Source organism: Polyergus mexicanus, unplaced genomic scaffold, assembly GCF_030449975.1.
Source record: "Polyergus mexicanus isolate NDT 795.1 unplaced genomic scaffold, iyPolMexi1.0 SCAF_2, whole genome shotgun sequence".
Classification (NCBI taxonomy): Eukaryota; Metazoa; Arthropoda; class Insecta; order Hymenoptera; family Formicidae; genus Polyergus; species Polyergus mexicanus.
Genome location: NW_027223322.1, coordinates 5,636,410 through 5,659,082, shown reverse-complemented (window position 1 = coordinate 5,659,082; position 22,673 = coordinate 5,636,410). Strand labels below are relative to the sequence as shown.

Genomic DNA, 22,673 nt, shown 5'->3' with positions numbered 1-22,673 from the left:
GGTCATTCCCCTCGTAGCGCCATTTCCAGGCCATTTAACTTCCCCCTATCTTTTTTTATCGATTCTCTTTCCTTTATCAAGCTCTCTCTTATCTCCGTATGTTTATAATGTCACATAATATGTTATATAAATTATAATAAACAATTCACAGATTTTTAATAAACCAGAGAAATTATATTAGATATTCGAGATTTGTTTTAGACATCGCATGTTCATTTTTTGACACAAAAAACATATTTATTCATTGCTTTAATTAAAAAAGATATTTCTTTCTGATGTGAATCGTAATCAATTTACGATTCCATGAATTCACTCGTCCAAATTCCTCAGGATTCTCCTCTTTTAGTATTCCGAACGGACTGTACGAAAGTCATCATATTCATTGCAGCAGAACGTACTTAAACGAGCCGCGAGGCGAGTCCGCGCGATTAACACAGGCCCGATAACGTGACGACGTCGAGTCGCGACCGTATTATAAAGAGACACGCGCGTACGCGTATGCGTGCGGTATATGCGTATGTGTGTTAGCAAGGAATATGCGTGCGTTGGCGAGAATGTGCGTGTGTGTATACATGTCGCATGTGCGCCAACATTGTGCATCGCATAAAAAAGCGACGCGGCGTGTCGAGCCTCGTTTACACGTTGCACGCATCCGTCAATGAATCGATATGGTAACCGGAAGAAGGATACACGAAGCTGAAACTGTATCTCTCTCGAGATTTTATCTTTACGTCGTATACGTAATAAGAGGAGAAATCGCGATTTTAACTTTCTTTCGGTTTGAAATATACATGCCATAATGAAGATTCGTGTAAGTATCGGATCTAATTAAATCGAACAAAAAAAAAAATGCTTGTTTTTTTGTTCTTAATTGCTCTTAAGGTATGTATTTTTCACGCAGCATATTTTTTTCTTTAAATTCTTGCATGTATTTTAATGCTTTATTCCCTAAAAAATGAGCTGGAATTGTTTTTCGCGAAAAGGAAAGGACATACAAGTCGCGTCTAAATTCTTATTTCAATTATTCTACCTCGTTAATCTCAAATTTGCATAGATGTGACGTCTGTGCCGAAAACTGTACAGTTTATAGAACTCTTGGTAAAAGGTCCTGGCTCTAAAAAAAAATATGTCGCGATTAACTTTTTATGATACTACATAAAATACTTGATTATGGTACTACATAAAATAGCATAATGCTATTTTATGTTTCATGATACGATACGACATAAAATTAGTGTTTTACACACTTCTTTACAATTAACGCGTGAGATGAAATTAATGATTTTGCGCACCTAGAATGTTACAATTTTGAAAAATATAAGATGAGTAGAAAAGCCGTAGCATATAAGCAGTAGAATCTAAGCGAATCGACGAATCACAGAATCATGAATTTGATTGATTCGCTCATACTATTCTTATGTTTTTTATATTTTTTATGCTACGGCTTTTTAATGTGTAATTTTCTAGACAACCCATTTTTGGATATTAATTTTGAGTATCGTTCATGTATTATCTGTGTCTCTATCCGTTATTGGAAAACATAAATCTTCGCAACTAGTTGAGATTCACGAATTTTCTTCAAAAATAACACAGATTTAACACGTAAAAGTAAATGGGCATATACTGAGTGAACAAACGGTGAATGTGAATTTTCACGTTTGCTAATAGCGATACCTACGACAGGTGAAACCAGGACAGCCATTTACAATTGGGCAGAATATATATATAAAGATTGGGTTAATACATACTTACATTCTTATACTTACTTACATATATACTATATATACACTTCCAATTTGTCCAATTGTAAATGGCTGCCCTTGTTTCAGGTGTCACCATATGAGATATCGCCGTGTTAGTAGTTTAAGTATAATATATAGAGATCTGTGTCTGTTCATTTATTTTCGCGTTGTATTCAATATTCAATAGTTGGGTTGTATTCTTATCGATACTGTGCGCACATATTTTTTTTAATCTACCATCTTATGAACGAATTAAACATTAATATAAGTTCCATTCGCAATAATTACACAATCTTTCAAAATTCAATAATGAACATACGCATTTGTTGTTTATTCATTCATCCATTTTGTTTCGTACACTTTTTGAAACGTTTTGTTTATTGCCGATCATTCTCTTTCATCTTGTGCGATTTCTCGCACACCAGACTCAGTCCTTGCTTCACTCAAGGAACAAACTCGCTCGTTCGAAGGAGCGAGATAAAGTGTCGTGAACAAAGATAGAGGAGGAAAGACGCGACGGGAAGAAGGAAAGAGAGCAGGGAGAAACGCAGAGAAATACTCGCTTTTGCAGTGCACGCGGCTTCTCAGAGTGCCGATACGGCCCCCGAGGGTAAGAGGGGGTACGATAAACCGGAGTCGCATGCTAATGCCCACGTTACCGTATCCAGAGAGATTCGCGGATAGGAAAATATCAGGAACCTCTGTCTGTGAAGCGTGCTGATAGCGCATCAGTCCTCGGTATTCTTCCTCGGTCAGCTTCGTCACGATATGATAATTATCATCGAATATCATCGATCTTTGCGATTTAGGCCCCGTACTCGGCGCAAAGACGATGATAGAAGATCACGCGTCACGTCTCTCTTTCTCTTTTTCGTTTGTACCTACATTTATATTTTCAATGCGCTGTATCCACAGTTGATGGAATAATCGTGCATTTTCATGAATCTGTAATAGTGGAAATTGCATCTTACTATTCTTTTAAATAATTCATAATTTCTGAGCATAAATTTCCGATTTAGGAAATATAAATGAATCACAGATTATTTATCTATTCTCGGATCGATGAACGACATATTCATTCGTTATCCGAACGAATGTATGTATGTAATTAATTTTTTTCCGAAGAATGCGCTCTCTCTCCCTATTTCCATCTCTCCTTTCGTATAATCTCTTCGTACGAAAAATTAATCATTAATCGAACATTTATAACATTATGAAAAATAGCGCCCATTTGCTATCAAGCGATCTGACAAATATCAAAGCAAAATTTTATGCGTCGGATCTTATTTAACTAATCAAGGCTTTTGTTTTTTTATCGCAGAAGCAAGAAGTCATGATTTTTTTGGAAAAAAATGACATTATTTCTAATTTTTGACATCATAATTAAATATGGCTGCAGGAACAGAATTAATAATTATTTCGGATGATCAAGAAGTTTGAATTCCTTGCACGAGTGTGTGAAGCTGCAAATTAGACATATATATTCAAACATGTGTGTAAAAAGAACAAACAATCCTTTCTGTTTTCAATAATTGTACTATTTTCGCCCGAATATTTCCTTCCGGTTATAGATTTTGTCCAAACTATATATACGAGCTACTCGTATGTAAATCTCAAGCTGTTTTGAATTGATCGGTCACACAATTCATTTGAATTCCTTTTATCTAAGCTATAGATTATATTTTTTAACTTTTTCACGATAATAGATTCGAGTGAAAATGATCACCGTTGTATAGAATATCCTGCATGCAGAACATAAGTTATTAGCGTGCTCTATTACAGCTTTTCGTATATAATACACGTACGATGAAAAGCGCTATAATGAATCTTCATAAGGAAAGAATTAATCGAATTAATTTATATAATTTTCCGAGTGTGTAATATTTGACTGAATAAAAATCAAAATCTCTCTGCGTGTAAAATTTGATCTTTTAATTTATCGCATTCTATCCTAATCGATCGATTATTTTTTTCGCAGATGTAGATGTAGTTCTCATGTTCACATTATCATGTGTAAGAATTGCGTGATTTTATATGATGAAAGCTTCGCGTCTGCGTATGACAATCCGATACACGCACAACATTGATCGACGGGACGTGAAAGCACGAGTTCGCATAAGAGCGAAAAGAATCTGACGATAAATCGATAATTCGTTGGAAAAGCATAGACTGAAGCGGTTGAAGGTATAACTGTCAGCGAGTTTCGTTTATTTCTCTTCGAGCAGCTTGTATAGCTGGTATCGGTACAGTCCGGCGAGCAAATTATCGCACGTGCCCTTCCTTATGTCGATGAATTAGCCGATATAGGAAAAATAACTTTCTCGATAAAAACTCATTTCGGTACAAAAATCATTATTTATCTGAATCTCATTAAATATTAAAATCAAAATGAATTAATAGTCGCGAAAGATTTTGGCCTATGGGTTTATACCCTACTTTAATACGTGTACTAAGTACTACATTGGGCCAATCATAGTCATTTTTTTAAAGAATGGAACGGCTGTGATTGGACAGTATAGTATTTAGTACGTATTAAAGTACATCGGTGTAAACTAAGACAATGTAGTATTTCAACTGGATATAATTACTTCGGAACATTTATTTGCCGATCGCAAATTAGCCTTTATCTTTCATATACAAGCAGATTTAGAAAGAAACAAATCTTAGAGAGAGAGAGAGAGAGAGAGAGAGAGAGAGAGCGAAGGGAAAGCTCTTTATGAAAGATTTATACGAGAGGAATTAGAATATATGATTTCAATATTTTTGAAATTTAAACGCGTCTCAAATTAGAATTTGTAACGATTTTGTAAACACTATATGCTTTTCTTTCCTTTATCATAAATATGAAAAACTTTTATACGAGAGTATATAATATATTATCTTTTAATTGCCTTTAAAAGTATATTTTCGACACTATTTCATTATTCGTTGTGCGTGAATGTGCGACAATCTGCGAAATTTAATAAAGTTTTAACAAAATATCGCGGATTATACATATCATAATCGCTGTACTTTGTCAACTATGTGGTGTTCAGCAAAAATTCGGAAAAAAACTGTCACATTCTTTGTAATGCGCATGCGCCTCGCGCAAACCTCGAGACGTCCTTCACGTGGAAACTAGTGACGGGATTGGATTCGTGTTTAAATAAATGAGCATGACAAATGGTAAGGAATCGTCTGGCGAAAGTCTCATCCCGATATCTCATACCGTTCCCGAGATATTAAATAGCCACTTTTCGCAACGAACGGCACTGCATTCTTCATCCCAGGCATAGCAACGCGCGCGCCATCGATACCGCTTGCGGCGAAAACGTGTCAGGGCCTCTCTCGCTCCCAGGCACGAACGCCAAACATTTACAGTGCGTTTATGTTACGAGATTTTTAAACAATATAGATTCATATAAAAATGGTCATATTTTCGTTTTAAGTTTTCAGTATCGCATCTGAATTCGTATTAGAGATGTAACTAAATGAATTAGGATTAGTTATTATTGTGGCTCTTGCACAACGCATGTCGCGTTGTTTTGTAAAATTAACAAATAATTTTTCATCGGCAACGCATTATTGTAAAAGAGCCAAGTCGCCCATGTTTACGATTGTATCGTAACTACAATAATTTTCCGCTTGTTATTGCCTTAATGAAAAAAACCGCCGCTCGTATTAATGACGGTAAATTGATTAATTTAAATGTATTTCTCGAATAACTTGAAAATATATATTAAATAATACATAATCGCATCAAGTTACTGCTATTGTTATCGTACAAACTGCTTTATTTCTTTAGTTTTTTCCTAATGATCTTGACATGTAAAAATATTTTATTCGCGACCGTAAGGCTATAAGTAAATCGACTAATCATAGTCAACCATTCGCATAACGTATAGTAAAAATATTTGACTGTGATGGATCGATTTGCTTAAAGCCTTACAGTTATGATTAAAACTTTTTCACGTGTCATGGCTTTAAAAGAGAGAGAAAAAGAAAGAGAGAGAGAGAGAGAGAGAGAGAGAGAGAGAGAGAGAGAGAGAGATATGCCTTTTTATGGTTATTTTAAATACAGTGCATCGATTAGCTGTAGATCGAATATTTGAAGAAGATGCTTAAGAATATGAATTTGTCAATGCAAATTTTGCGTTTGTCAAGTTAATATAAACAATTATGAATCGATTTAATTCTTGCGTTGCGGTGAATTAAGCGGGTTAAATAAATTAACGTTATAAAAACGATATTTCTAAAATACCGTCACAAATTATCAGCATATTTCATATCTCGAGTCCGAGAATAAGAAAGTCTGGATAATAGGATCGTAAATTTTTCGTAATCTAAAATTTAATATTATAGCCGATTAAATTTTCAGGAAAGTATCCTGTGTATCAGATAAGGATATGCGCAAGATGACAATCCGCATGCAATGATACCAGAAGTGAATCAAATTTTCGTTAATGAATTTGGATAGGAATGTTTGGATTTACATTTTTGGACTCGTGCATTGTTAGATCTGTGTTTTTCACAAATAAGTGGACAAGACTCCTACGAATTTCTAGGAATTTTTATCGAAACTCTTTGCGCTTTCTCATTTTAGAAAAAATAATACAGATCTGGTTGATGATACGGGTACGGGGACAGTGCCGTCGCATTTATTTTCCGACCTTAAAATATCTTTATGGTTTTCGTGAAAGATTAACAGATCATGTAGGCGATTTCTCGAACTTCGAGGGACGTTGTCGTTATTGTTATCTATCATTGCGCCCAAAATTTTGACAAGATACGCGCGTAATGATACGTGACGACGTCGATATCGTTGATCGTTAAAAGTTAGAAGATCGGCCTATTGTTGTATGAATATTGCACTGGCCACTTTGACCATCTGATTTAAATTTCTTCGATCTTTTGTAAAATTTTTTTTAAATCAATCTATTCCAGATCAGATAAAAATGCTGAAGAATCACAAGTACATATTTAATATACGTACAATTAACGTATGTAATTAATACCTGTGCGCTTAGCGATGGAGATTATTTTGAATACTTCTTATAATTTCTCATGTAATTATAAATTACATTCATATTGAATCGACAATGGCTTGATAATACCTAAACGACGAATTGCCAAGGAGACCCATGTTTATCGGGGCTTAGATTCAAAGTCTAAAATATTGTGTGAATTTTCAGGAATAATACAGAATATTTCAACTACGGCTATTTTACGATAGCCAAACAACATTTCTATTATAAATATATGATTATTATTATATATATATATATATGCATTTTTTGTATTTCTGTCAAAAAATATTATATTTTACAAGATACTTATATATTTTATACACAGTACGTTTCTAGGAAATAGCAAAATCAAAGAGATTTAATTGTAATTGATGAATCAAAATTAAGTTCCGATATACCGCAATCATAATCTGATATATTTTAAACTGCGAGACTGCGCTTATCTCCGTATAAAGCTTCGTCTACTCTTTATCCCTCTATAATTGCACCACATGCAACATCGCGACAGATACAAGAGACGAAGGAAAAAATACTAGGCCGCTCCCTATTAAGAGATCACGATTGATACCGCGATTAGTACGACGGCGGTGGCAGCGGGTGTCAATCGTCGAGAAAGAACAAAGAGGAACACCGGCCCGGTCAGGATGAAGGAAGGGAAAGGGGACGATCGCGCCGTAGCCACGATACGCGCCATCTATGCGAGTTACTACTCCGAGAGTGTATCCTAGAGTTGGGCAATTCGATGCCGTCGTGTGACGGTCCGAAAGTGCCTATAACGCGCATTTTCCAACTTACGCATCGCTCACGGGGTTGCGCGGCATTCCGTGCACGGCGATTGATTGCGCTCCGTAGAGAGGCGAGCCTCCGGTACCGGGACGGAGGGGGAGACCCGAGTGGGAAGTGCGGACGAAGGGGAGAAACAGAAGGCAAGAGAGAATCGCACGGACTTCCGAAAGAGGGTACGGAGTCGCTTGCGAAGCTCGCGCGAGAATAGAGGGAGGGGGGGGGGGGAAGGGAGGGAGGGAAGAGGACAGCGCGAGAGGCCACAAAGTACGAACACAAAGAGAACGAGAAAAGAAAAAGAGGAGAAGAAAGAGGGAGAGAAAGAGAGATGACAATGGAGTGGAGCGAGAGCGCGAGGGAAGAGAATCACGCGCGCGGTAATGGTTATAGGAAGAAGCGGCATCGCCGCACGGCTACTTGGCTCTCCAGGGCCAGGATATTTCAATACCGACGGTGGTCGGGGCGGCCACCGACGTGGGGCCGCGTACGGGGAAGGAGGACGACGCGGCCATGTGTGTGCGTATATAAGCGCGCGCGCGCGCACGCGCTCTTACATAGACGCACGCTGCTACACGTAAGTGCGGACTCTGTATATACAACGTCCCCGCACGCCGCCCGCCCGCGTCCCTCGTCTATGTGCCCGCCCTTCGCATCGTACGGCTTTACACGGTCGTTCGGCGACGAGAAGAGAGAGAGCCACGGTAGCGCGCTCCGCTATTCGGGTTTTCTGCGTTGGGGTGAAGAGAGCGCGAAGGGAGGGGAACACGTTTTCTCTCTCTCTCTCTCTCTTCTTCCGTCTCTCTTCCGGTACAAAGAGAAGAGGGGGAGATTCTCTCGCCGAGAGAAAGAGAGAGAGAGAAACACGAAGAGACTTTATGCAGAGCCCGAGGATTCGGGGGAGAGTGGGGGAGGAGAGTTGGAGAGCCCGAGCGTGGCCGACGGATTCGCCGGTAATGCCCGCCTTCTCGACGCGTCAAGGGGAACGCGACGTGGGCTGTGCCAGGCGCCGATTGGACATCCCGACGAACGTGGTTCGAGACCAACGCTGGCGCCCCAAGGGCTCCGCCAATCGGGCGTTCTCATCGCAAGTTTTTTTATCCCGCTATTTGCACCGAGGACGGAGAAGACGGTTCCCCCCCCCGTCGTCGCCTCACAGCCTCTCGCTCGCACTCGCACGCTACATCCTCTCCGTCCTCCTCGCGCGCGCTCTCCCTGTGCGCTCGTCGGCGCAGGAGAGAACACTCTCGTTTTGGGATCCGTTGAGGTAGCACGCGTTTTCGCGAGACAGAGAGAGTTACAGTGTTCGTACTAGCGAGTGTGCGCTCTCGCGTGTATATGTGTGTCCGGTGTACGCGCTTCCCGGCGTCTTTTTCCCGGAGTATCCGCGACGACACTTGGTTTCGTTCGTTTTCAAGAGTAGTGTACAGCCCCCCTGTCGCAGGTAGGATGTAGCGCCCACTATATATATATGTATGTGTGTATGTATAATACACACACACACACACATATATATATATATATATATATGTGTGTATATATATGTATGTATATACGAACCGCTGCTGCTCGCTTGGTGTACGTGCGTGTGTATGCGATTCGAGTACAGTGTGTGACAGAACGTCGCAGGAGGATGCAACGTTGCCGGATGTCGTAGGCGCGAATACGCGTACGACTGGTACGGCGCGGTGAGGCCGCCCGAAGAGAGGAGCGGACGCGCGCGCGTTGCGCTCCGGTAGAAAGAGAGAGCGAGCGTCATCGTTGTCGTCGTCGTCGTCGATCGATTTCGACTCGCGGAGTCGGAGGTCGGAAAATCGCGTCCGAGACTGCTGGCGTCGCTGTCGCCACCACGTACACGGATTCGCGAGCATCGTCGCGGTGGTGCACCAGTGACATTTGCGGTGCGGTGCTATCGACGAAATAGATTTGGCAACGTCGCATCATCGACTGCCTTCGTACACAAACGCATGCATACACATACCTAGAAAGGAACTTGGGGTGGCTGGCTGGTTGGCTGGCTGGCTGGCTGGCAGGCAGGCGGCAGGCTAGCGGGCAAGCAAACAGGGCAGGCAGGCAAACAAGCAGGCCAGGCAGACGGCTTTCTTGTTCCGAGGACGGCGCTCCTAGTCGCGCCGTCTCTCTTTTCTACCTCCATTGCGCTTACTCTTCCTCTCCCCTTGTATCCTCGTCTTCGGTCAATTCAATCGCGCTCTCCCGTTCTCTCTCTCTCTTTCTCTTTCATGCGGCTCACGCCGCACGTACCGTTGAGAGCCTCTCCCTTCCCCTGCCGCGCTCTTTCTCTGCCTCCCTACCCCCTCTCCTTCCCCTAACCTCGAGCGGCTTGGGCGAATCCACTAGGCTTGCGAGGGGAGTTCGGCAGACCTCGGCTCTAGTCGGCCTCGATCCGTAGAGTGCGTTAGACGCTGCGAGTCGATCGCTCCGGTTTACGAATATTCGCCATCCGGGGTCACCGCGCGTACATCGCAGGGCCCGCGAGCGTCGTCGCGCGTTACCTGCGCATAATCGCGAGCCGCGACAATCTCTATTGCGGCAGTTTTACGTCTTGAATTTGGGACGCACTCGACCAGCGTATATCCGTACGACGGCCATGTTTGGTGTTTACGACGTGAGGGGGAATCGCTGACGTCACGCGGCGAGCGGGCCGATCTCGCCCGAACCCGAACGGCGCGGCGACTACGGACGACAGCAGCGACGGCAGCAGGGCAACAGCATCAACAACCACGGAAAGCGTGTGTGCGTGTCGTGCCGTCATCACGCCGGTAGTTATCGAAACGCGCGCGTTCGATTACGACGAATGAAAAACCAACTGCGCGATTGAGAGAAGACGCCGTGCGCGTCGGCAACGCGTTTGCGAACGCCATCCGTTGGATTCTTTTCTTGCTTTCGCTCTCTTTCTCTCTCTCTTTTTCTCTCTCTTGACACGGAACGCGTCGACTTCACTCACCGTGCTCGATGCGGCTACTGGCCTTTCGAAAAACATCGGCGCCTCGCCGTTACCTCCTTCGTCCCTTCTTCCCTTCTTCCCTTCTTCGTCTCTATCTCCGTTTCTGTCGCTGAAATAGCATATCTCTTCTGAAAATTCGCCTCTTCGAAACTGATGGTCGTGAAGCATTAGGCGATACTACTACGTTCTCACGTAGACAACACGGACGCGTCGCAATCGCACACGAATCTGACAACGACGATGCGCGACGCGAGGATGACACGATCGCCGACTCGAGATATGACCCTAGATACGATCGTACCACGTGGTTAATCGCGCACGTGTTTCGCGTCTCCGCTCGCGGCGCATGCCGGTATCTGTATCTCGTATTCGAAAGGTACGATCGGTCGGCGCAGATCGATTATTTTATCCGCGGTATATACTGTGATCTCTCTCTCTCTCTCTCTCTCTCTCTCTCTCTCTCTCTCTCTCTCTCTCTCTCTCTCTTTTTCTCGACTTCCGGGGAATGTGTATGTGATCGATCTTCCGTGGCAGTGTGTACCGCTACATATGGTGTTTCGTAGGATATCACGCACTACACGACGCATCCATAGACTGATCAGAGGACATTTTCACGCTCGTGCGGAATATCGGGATTAAAGATTCACACGACAGCCATGGAACTGGGCGACAGAGTTTACGCCGCGGAACGCATCACGAAGAAGAGGAAAAAGCAGGTTAGTATTCGCAGGTTTCGCGCTGTCGCTTCCAGATGGCGCCATCGGGCGGAATCTGTCTGCGCGGCTCTGTTACTGCCTCTCTATCCTCCCTCCATACATCTTCTTATCTTTCTCTCTCTCTCTCTCTTTCTCCTTTTCTTTCTGACAGCTCTTCGGCTGGCGCTTCCACAATACAAAGCGCGCCGCGTTTTCACGGTATTGGACTCATTAAATACGCTAACGGGTGGTACAGTGTTTTCTTGCATACGCATTTATTGAATCTCGAGGAACACAAAGCTCCAACATCGACCACCGATCGGAGAATTCTGCTATCGGCAAGATTATCGATCCGGTCTCGTTACAGAACCGCGTACAAGCGCGATTCTGTGCCTCCTATTTTGACGCCGCTTACGTTGCGATACGCTCGGCATTAATCACGGGGAAAAATAATTAAATCGTGTGTCTCTTGAGAAGAGAGGAGTAAAAAATAAATTTTCTCGAAATCTATTCTCTTAATTGAGATATGTCAGATATTTTTCGTTCATTATGTTGCCGTTTTCAGCGATAGGATATTTTATAATAGCAAAACATTACTTTTTTTAGAATATATATATATATATATATATATATATATATATATATATATGTGTGTGTGTGTATATGTATTTATATAGAACGGTATATCTAATCATTGTCGGTCCTTGATATCGCAGAATCCCTGCGCAGTATGTTTTCTTGATACAGGAAAAAAATAGAAAGGAAGAAAAAGATAAAAGAATGTACACACTGTATAAACATTTAACTATGCATTGTATATAATTCATCAGATATAAATTTACTTATGTGTAATGCAAGTAATGATAAAGAGGAAGAAATATTTCTTATTATAAATACATACTTAAAAACAAATTACAATAAAACAAAGTAAGAGTAAGAATTTACTTATAAATTTAGATTTAAAAGACATGAGTGTGTAAAACAAGAGAAATAAAATAAAAAGACATCCAAAAGTAATATAAGAAACGTCAGTCATGTATATTCAACGCTGTTTTTTAACTGATAGGAAAGATAATTCAATGTAATTTCTTTTGAAATGTTAACGCTCGAGTAAATAAGTGTTTATTAATCGAAAAAAAAAAAGACTACATTCAGCTATCGCTACCGAAACAGGAAGCTTTAGCAAACCTTTGCTCTGTGGTTTTCCACCGTCACGGAAGGACTTGTATACACACAACCGTATGCACAGGACACGCGGTCTTGTATTTATAATAATTGATTATATTTGGTAAATCAATATAAATATAATTTTTGTATAAATATTCATGCGCACGATATACAGAAAGAGATGTTTATTATTTACTGCGTTTATATATGCATTTGAGTGATATATTTTCCTTCAATTTCTTGAAGGCGATGCGAAGACTGCGATAATAATTAATTAAAATGTTAATACGATAACTTGGTGTTATATTTATAGCGATTATAGTTTTACTTTATATATATATATATATAAGATACATTAATATACATTTGTAGAATACGTTTGATGCATTTAATGATTATTGTTATCTCATTTTTGGTTCATATATAGAGTAAATTTTTTGTAAATTACGCTACTAAAGAAAAAGTAATCTCAACCATTCTGACTATATGCTCCTGGTTAACGGGAATTCCCGGAGGCGGACAATGGTAAACTCGCTGACGGATAGGAGAAAGGCTCCGTATGACGATCAGCTGGTAGCAACTGGTGGCGTGTTTCTCTACCCAACACACTGTATAATTCCGAAACAATTCGTGAGCGTAATTCTTAAAATTCTTTCCGATCCATGGAAAAGCTATATAAACTACATAGAAAGTCTCAAAACTCCATCGGATATCCTTTTGATAGCAGATTCCTTGGCTAATTTGAAAACGTCAAATTTGTCCTTAGCAAAAATAGCGCTGTTAGGAAAGATTTCCGCAGGTTTTCAGGACACTCTATGTGTTTCGGGGCATTATTTTATTTCACTCGGGGGGAAAAAAAAACATGAATTCATAATAATAAATAATTAATTAATTTAGTATAATTAATATAATTTCATAAATTATATCGTAAAAATAATTATAAAAATAAATATGATTTCTAATTGGAGGTGCATACAATTATAGTTTGTTTAATGAGAGCCTAGAGATACGAAAAATAATGCACGCAAAATGATAAAATAGCTATGATGTCTACGATGATGCCTTTAATTCAGAAATAAGTCACAATATTAAAATGTCCTAAAACGTTACAAAATTATACAACGTAATGTCATTGAAGTAAAGGTACATTGTAGGGACATATATTCGAATATATTAAAGACATTAACAAGAGTTGCGTACATTCAAAAATTGAAACGATTCCGAACTATCCTTTATTCAACATCGGCGAAATCCTCTATTTTTTTATGAGAGATGCTACTCTCGTTTATACACGAAATTGTTTCACCGTCCAATTGTGTCAAAACGAATAAACTTGTTAAATGAGTCGTATAAAGCGTTAACAGAGCATTCACTCTCGCGAATCGACGATACGATTGTTGTACTAGCATCGACATGTAACAATATCGCCTCGCGAAAGGATGACAACCTGCTATGCGCTATCACATTGTCGATCACAACGTCGATCGGGCTCGTTCTTGCCGTTACGCGACGTCGTATCTCTCGCGTGTGTCATTGTTTTCCAACTGTCACGCGGCTTGCGCATTGCGATGGGCCGGCGTGCCGTTTCTGTCGTTGGCCGTTGGCCAATGGGTGAGCCTCTATCCATGAACGTCGGCATAGCCACCGTGCTATCGACCGTTTTACGCGAAGGGTTTATTAAAATTAAATGTTGAATTTTTTGAGATTTATTCAAAGATTTATTTGATATCGCGCCAAGAAAAATTTATCTCCTGTGCATACAATCAGTTTAAAAGAAAAATTAATTTTCTTTGAAAATTGATGCAAACTATCATTCGCGTCTGGCTCTTTCTAGCCCACAATATTTAGCCTTACTAATGACTTTATTGTAACTTAAATAAATTACAAGATTCAATGCGTTTAATTTGCATTTAATCCTCGGAAGGCTGTAGTCTGGGTCAATTTTAACCCGTAGCGAAATTTTTTTTATACGCATTCCAGAAAAAATATTATATTGGATTTTTATTTTATTACCTTTTCATGTTTTTTTTTCTTTTTCAAAAAATATCACATGATATAAGTGAAAGAGAAAAAAAATTACTTTCGTAATAAAAATAAATATCTATTCTAAATTATATATGTGTATAAAACATATATATATATATATATGAATTATTCGATTATCGCATGAGGTTTATAAAATGGCGGAGAGGTACAAATCACGCAAAAATCTCAAAAGAAAAAAGAAGCTAAAAAAAAAAGATTAATATCAAGAAAATTAATCTTGAAATTGGAAAAAATTAAGATAAAGATTTTAAGATCGACGTTACTAAGCTTAATGTTACATTTAATTCCAATCCGATTCTTTTATCATTTCGTTTTATAATCAGTGCTTATATACCGTCCACACGCACATACTCCTTTTGCACTTTTATTTCTCCATGTTGTCGGAGAGGAGATCCACTGATCCTCGGCATATAAACAAACGCATTCTACCTGTCTATTTATTTCCGCGCGCAATCGACCCGATTTTACAGCGTAAAACTCTTACCGCTGACTGACAGCGAATGGCGCCAACGGCTTTCACCGATCACCTGGTTTTATCTGCCCGGCGATCGTTGAAAAATCGTACGGGACGATCGATGTAACGGCGAGCCTCTCGCGTCGCAATTAATTATCGCGCCATGATAGCTATAATTACACATGCTGATAAGCGAATCGGCTTTCCCCGATTGGTAGATCTTATCGGTAAACGATCTGTTCGGATGTGCACACGGTGCAAACGAAGCGCGCAACACGTGGACGGCATAACGATCCGTTTCTCGCGTAGCTGATGTGCAGGATAATGATAGATTTAATTATAGAAGTAAAAGTGATTAACGCACGATTATATATTTTGCCGATGGCGATTAATTGAAGGAATAATGATTCAGAGATTGATGTCGGAATATTGTATAGCGATGCGATGCTTTATCGAGAAATATAGAAGACTAGAAGCACACATTTCTTGCTTGAAATTTTTTTCCTCTTCTTGCTCTTATAATGTAAAAAATACGAAAGACTCATTCTCGTTAGCCATATTAATTGTCATATTTATTTATACTTTTTAAATTTTTATACAGAGATGTATTTGTGCATTTTTAGGAATATATTTATCAATTAATTTATCGTCGAATATGGCGTTAATAGATATTTGTGCCACGATAATACGCTCTTTCACATGTTATTCGATGTAATAATATTTATCGTCATTGTGTAATTATATTACTATATTAGTAATATTTATCGTGTTTTTCTTTTTTTTTTTGTAGGGCAAGATTGAATACTTTGTCAAATGGAAGGGATGGAGCAAGAAGTGAGTATAAAATCTGTTAGAGATATTTGAGATATGCAAAGCTTGTAATTGGAATACGCATTATGCAACTTTTCTTGTTATTTTAGATATAACACATGGGAGCCGGAAGAAAATATTTTGGACGTCAGATTAATCGAGTTGTATGAGGAAAGTCAGAAAGGCGGAGATGTATCCACTAGAAGACAAAGGCGAAGGGATACCAGATATAACGTAAGAATAAATGATATATTTATATATTTTCGTGCATTTTATTTAATTAAAGAAAAAAGAAATTTTTCACCAGAAATGCTTTTCAAACACAAAGCTTTATGAAAAATGTCCTATTTTTTATAATATATCAAATTCGTAAAATGCTACATCTCTTGATTATGATTTAATATCGCAATAAATTTTATGACGTTAAGTAAGTATAGGTAGTCATAAAATCTTTTCTCATTTTGTTGAAATAGTTTGAAATAAAGAATTAATAAAATCATAACATTGGATTAGTAACGTGTTCTTCTTGAACACTATCTATAATCGACAATAATCAACCGTTTATTGTTAGGAACAAGTACTAGCTAATCTAATAGTCGAAGAGGAACCTGATGAAGATGAAAGAGTAGGCGAAGTGACAGCTAGGATGAATGGACAATAAACAAAGCGTTTCGAAAAGTGTACAAAACAAAATGAATGAATGAATAAACAACGAATGCATATGTTCATTATCGAATTTTGAAAGATTGTGTAATTATTGCGAATGGAATACAACCCAACGCGAATATTGAATATAATGCGAAAATAAATGAACAAACACAGACTTCTATGTATTATACTTAAACTACTAACGTGGCGATATCTCATATGGTGACACGTGAAACAAGGGCAGCCATTTACAATTGGACAAATTGGAAGTGTATATATAGTATATATGCAAGTAAGTATAAGAATGTAAGTATGTATTAACCCAATCTATATATATATTCTGTCCAATTGTAAATGGCTGTCCTGGTTTCACCTGTCGTAGGTATCGCTATTAGCAAACGTGAAAATTCACATTCACCGTTTGTTCACTCAGTATATGCCCATTTACTGTTACGTGTTAAATCTGTGTTATTTTTGAAGAAAATTCGTGAATCTCAACTAGTTGCGAAGATTTATGTTTTCCAATAACGGATAGAGACACAGATAATACATGAACGATACTCAAAATTAATATCCAAAAATGGGTTGTCTAGAAAATTACACATTAAAAAGCCGTAGCATAAAAAATATAAAAAACATAAGAATAGTATGAGCGAATCAATCAAATTCGTGATTCTATGATTCGTCGATTTGCTTAGATTCTACTGCTTATATCCTACAGCTTTTCTATTCATCTTATATTTTTCGAAATTGTAACATTCTAAGTTCGCAAAATCATTAATTTCTTCTCACGCGTTAATTGTAAAGAAATGTGTAAAACACTATTTTATATTGCATCGTATCATGAAACATAAAATACAAGCACTATGCTATTTTATTTAGTATCATAATCAAGAGTACACAAATAAAGAATTAATAAAATCATAATATTGGATTAGTAACGTGTTCTTCTTGAATCCTATCTATAATCGACAATAATCAATCGTTTATTGTTAGGAACAGGTACTAGCTAATCTAGTAGTCGAAGAGGAACCCGGTGGAGATGAAAGAGTAGGCGAAGACAGTCAGGATGAATCGACAACAGGCAGCACTTCAGCGCCTCGTTTGAATCCTGTAGCTCCGGACGAAGACACACTTCCGAGTTCCTTGGATGGTCACGAGTCTCCGATACCGCCAGAATTGGCATCGACATTCAGCGTCGATTCTGATAGTTCCAACAGTAGCGTGGATATACCCCTATTGCCCAGGAAAGAGTTGGGCACAAAGAGGAAGGCAGAGGTCCTCAGCAAAGAATCTGGCAAAATCGGCGTGACAATTACCACGAGCAATCCCAACACCGGTAGTGGTAGCCCGCCGCCAAGCAAAGTTCCTCGATTATTGCCTTTAAAGAACAATCCAACAACGCCGTCTTATCACGTAAGTTTCGAAACACGAAAATGTAATTTGCTAATAAGTTATGACATTGTGGGACATTTTAATCTTCTCTCTCTCTCTCTTTTTTTTTTTCTTATATATCGGCAAAAATTTCTTAAAATTATATAATGTAATCCAAGTTGTGACTTACGTTGCATCGGGGTATCAAAATTTTGATTAGTATACATATTAGAAACTCATACAATTTGTGTATGCAGAATTTGTGTAGTATTGTGTTACAGAAAAATGAAAATGTTCCACTGATGACCATATGGCTTCAACAATGTTAAATTTTAAATGGATCTCAGTATCACATTGTTCTCGGTGATATAAAAGTAGAATTCTTTTTTTGTTACAGAATCACAAAATCAATGGTAGAAGACCGTCGTCCTCCAGCGTAAAGTCGACACCGGAAGAGCCTCTTCCAGCGGTGCCGACGACGCCGGCGCCAGCAGTACAGGATAAAAAGCGTCCTGAAGCTGACGTACCTCATGGCCCGCCGCCATCTCTTCCACGTGCACCGCCCGCACCCCTGTCTCCCCAGATAGATACACTCTTAGAACAATCCTCAATGAAGAAGAGGCATTTATCGGAGCAGAAACAGGACAAATCGAACGGAACAGTTGCTGACAAAGCGAACGGTCATAAATCACCAAGTCCCACAGATTCTTACACCAACAACAATAGGTTACCGACTGTTGTAAACGGACATCACAGTCATAATAATATTAACAATAACAACAACAACAATAACACTTCAAGCGTCAAGCAGACCGAAATTCCGAAGTCGGAAATCTACGCCCCGCTTACAAGCCCCAGCACGGATTATTGGCATGCGAGGAATCCAGTGGCGGATCAAGTGTTTATCACAGACGTTACTGTTAATCTGAAAACCGTTACCATCAGGGAATGCAAGACTGAAAAGGGTTTCTTTCGGGAGAGGGATCCCAAAGAAACTCTTTGAACTCTCGAGAACGCGATATCTATCAATAGTGCTGCATCGGGGATATCTGCTCCGAATTGTATTGAATTATTGTAAATAAATATAAATTATTTTCACACGCCGGATGTTAAGCCTAGGATGTAATCGTAGTACCAAGCAGATTTTTTAATAATTGATGAGATGACAATGATATCATAGTATAGAAAACAGAAAAAAAAAGAATCACGATGATAGTCTGGCATCGCGCAGAGATCTTTACAATCCGTATGCATTGACATCTCAAGAAACTCGAATGAACAGTGAAATTAGATCGATCAATAGTAGAGAATTGTTTTCTGCCAAATTGAAAATTAAAACAGTCACTTGCAAACATACTTTACTCAGATCTGCGAATCTGTGTAAATTTATTGTAAAGATATTGTAATAATAATGTATGATGATATTGTATAATGAGTCGAAAATGCACATCATACCTATTATTACAAATGGCATTTGTATATTTCAAAACGCTTGATAGATTTTAACCACATGCACGCTGAAGATCTAGATAACATTAAAGGATAATACATCTTCTAATTGTTTTCATTTTTTGATTCTCTTAGAACTTTGCTAAGAGAGAGAATGTTATAGATAAAACTATTATAATAGAACTTTTGTTTTTATTACGGGATACATATATGTATTTATATATGAAATAGAAAAAGTATTTTTCTAATTCATTTTTAGAATATCAAAACTATTTCGCGGAAAGCTATTCCAAGGGGAGACGTTCCAAGTTATATTATTAAAAAAAAAAAAATTGTTTTGTATATCCCATTTTTCTCTTTATGTATCTCATTTTTTGCTATGCATTAGCAAACAGTGTCGCGAAAGAAAGTTATAAATTTGATTCTGATTGTATATATATATATGAAAGTAATAATAAGCATTTCACTAAGAATTTTGAATGATCGCAAAATAATATTTAATTAATTCATAGAAGGATTGCACGATATTTCAATCATATTTTTAGTCTCGATGCGTCGAGCTAACTTACGATATCGTTTGGCAGGTCACATGTATTTGTCAAATTTTGCGATTTCCTTTATTTGTAATTAAATATTTTCATTCATTGCAAAACATCACCTGTACATTAACAGTAAGATCATTTTCTATTTCTTAGTGAAACTATTTTATTTGTATATTTTGATTGTCAAACACCATAAAAAGGGTACTCTATATGCATCTCACGCTTTCGTAATCAATGATGCAGTCGATAAATTACAATATTGTCGAAAATTGATATAGAGAGTTTCGACCAATCTTTCCCGTTAATACTATCTACAGTACAGCTGCTCTTTTTCTATCATGCAGCAGAATTGTAAATTTGTTTTATGATCACCTAAAAGGCGAGAAAGATTTTACTTCTAAATTTATGAGGAGACGAAAGACGCTAGCGTCACTTAAAAAGTTATGATCAAAATGGCTTGTGCGGTAATGTGATGTTTCGACACAATGCGAGATAGCTTTAAATCTTTTTTTTTTTCCTCGAAACTGATTGAAAAAAATGACCGTCTTGCTTAGAACATAGTATCACGTTTTTTCCCTATTTACTTCTCTTATTCTTATTTCTTTGAATTATTTTTCTTATCATTAAGAATAGATTTTTTTTCAAGATATTTAATTGCGTTTGAATTCTTCTTTCTTCTCTATATCGAAGCGCTATTTTGTTATGTAAAAGTCACTGAAGAATTCAATTATACTGATCAATTACACTGAATTTAATTCAAGCGAAATCGAGAATTATGCCTGAGGAATAATGAAAGGAAATGTAAGAAGATGAGTGAGTTAATAATTCATTTTTATAATAATTTATATATTCTTTCCAATACCAATATAATAAATTTAAAAATGAGTAAAGTTGAAAAATATCCTGAACATTTCCCCAAAAGGCTTTCTATCGCGTAATAGACACGTCAACGATAAAGTGTGATGTGATAGCATGATGCAGAGAAGAACAGTGCGATAGACTCTTTTACGTTAAGTTAAATATATATTTCTATATAATATTAAATATGTATTAAATACATAAAAACAATATTTAATATATATTTAATATACACACACACAGCCACACATTTATATTACACACACACATATGTACACTCTAATTAAGTTTATGTATACGTTGCTTATTTATTATAACTAACACAAAGATTTTTAGGTTTCTACGTTCTTATATATAATATAGTTGTAATTAGACTGTGTATGTGCAACGGTGTCCCCCGCACACATTTGGAAGTGAGTTTGACATTCAGCATGTCCCTTGCGTTAGCACGATTACCGCGATATAGATAAAACTCATGTCAATAAAATTGTATAAAGATCCGATACGATTTTATAGAAATTTTTTAAAAAATTTGACGACTTTGTGAAAAACGTGTAAACAACAAAAAAAAAAGATCTGTTTTCTTTTCCTTTTTTTTTTAGATGGGGCCATTTGCGTAAAATTAGATTGACAGATTCGTTGCAATTATCAATCCAAGAGAATAAACTATACATTGAAATTGTTGTACTATTGTATATTGAGAGTGTTTCTTGTAAAAATTGTAAATATTTGGATGAAAACTGTACGTGTCTTTGCTGTGACGAGCGAAGCGCATGAGGATGGCTTATATAAATCTTTGAATTATCAATTGTACATAGAGATAAAGAGAGAAATCCTTTCTCTCCCTCCCTTCTCCTCTAGTTGTAAACATAAGATTACAACTATAGGTCTCTATAGAGAGAAAAATCCTTTTCTTAGCTTTAGAAGTTCAAGATAGACTGTGCGCGTACCTTCGATATTGTGTTTCTGTACTTATAAATATTCCAACTACAATATTATACGATAAACGTGAAACGATAAAGCAGCGGTTACGCAGGCATATACGATACGTGAACCCCAGTAGATCCAAATTCAACAGTAATTTTAGTTCTGTCTGGTACAGATTCCTTATATTTCAATAAAATCTCTACTTGAAGTCACGTTGTTTTTACATTCACTTAACATTTCCTTAGAAAATGCATTTATATAATAGTTATTAACATGAATTTATTATTAAATCCTTTCGAAAAAAATTGTGGCGATCATCGAATGAGTGTTCATGGAATAGGATGAAGTAAAAAAATTTGTTCTTTTCTCTCTGTTTGATCCTTAATTTCAACCGATTTTTTTACTATATGTTTAAAGTGTTCAAAAAATTCTAAAAAAAAAAAAAAAAAAAAAAAATCATACATTGACATTTATATAAGATTTTTTTAGAAGATTGTTACATATTTATAAGATTTCATTTTCAAGTAGCTTGAATTGATATCAGAAGTGAAAAAAATTATTTGAATTTTTGTCTTGCATAATATGTTTATAAATATAATTAATTTAATATAATATATTATAAATTTGTTTTTAAAAATATATTGAACTAATTTTTTTCATATGCATAAGCACTTGGATTCGATAGAACAGATCGATAAAATATATCAAAAACTCTTTGTCATTATCCTGCATTAATGAATGTATACATATAACTCTGTTGATTTCGACTGAATAAACCTTACAACTAAAATTTACGACTATTCATTAATCCGACCGATAAGAGAATTTTCGGTATATTCTATCAATCTATTACTATCGATCGCAAGTGATAACATACAAAAATATTAATTTACTTTGACGTATTATATAAAAAAAAATGTAATTTTTCATTTATGACGTTACAATTCAACATGAGGTTTTTCGTAAGCTTTTATTACAGAAATAATATCCTATTTCTTTTTTTAATTTATGTGACTTTTCTACATTTCTCTTTAATATGTAAAATTTTGGTGATAGAAATTCTTAACAATTTTTTTAGAAATTTAATTTTTAATAAGTTCCTCATTGATATGTTTGATTGATTAATCAAACTGATTAAAAAATGATTCTATATCTATCTCTCTCTGTGCATATGTGTTATGCAACTATTTGCAAGTTTATCTGGATAACA

At 37.4% G+C, this 22,673-nt stretch overlaps 1 protein-coding gene and 1 long non-coding RNA gene across 5 annotated transcripts in view; one reads left to right on the top strand and one right to left on the bottom strand.

Moving 5' to 3' along the window:
- LOC138944721 (uncharacterized) overlaps positions 1–9,691 on the bottom strand; it is a 107,843-nt gene extending 98,152 nt beyond the window's left edge. Inside the window, exon 1 of the long non-coding RNA XR_011448859.1 lies at positions 9,510–9,691. This is a non-coding gene — a long non-coding RNA (uncharacterized lncRNA). The remainder of the gene's footprint in view (positions 1–9,509) is intronic.
- On the top strand, positions 8,791–21,754 carry LOC138944718 (polycomb group protein Pc). Of its 4 annotated transcripts, none has more exons than XM_070315624.1 (6): positions 8,791–8,972; positions 11,057–11,209; positions 15,646–15,689; positions 15,776–15,899; positions 17,310–17,729; positions 18,085–21,752. In XM_070315624.1, exons 2-6 carry the CDS (start codon positions 11,150–11,152, stop codon positions 18,688–18,690), a joined length of 1,254 nt encoding a protein of 417 aa, XP_070171725.1. In that variant the 5' UTR covers positions 8,791–8,972; positions 11,057–11,149; the 3' UTR covers positions 18,691–21,752. The 4 variants fall into 4 exon arrangements, with proteins under 4 accessions (XP_070171725.1, XP_070171727.1, XP_070171726.1 ...); XM_070315625.1 differs by lacking the exon at positions 8,791–8,972 and adding an exon at positions 9,247–10,308; XM_070315626.1 differs by lacking the exon at positions 8,791–8,972 and having other exon boundaries at positions 9,245–11,209; positions 17,316–17,729.
- Positions 21,755–22,673: the final 919 nt, after the last annotated feature.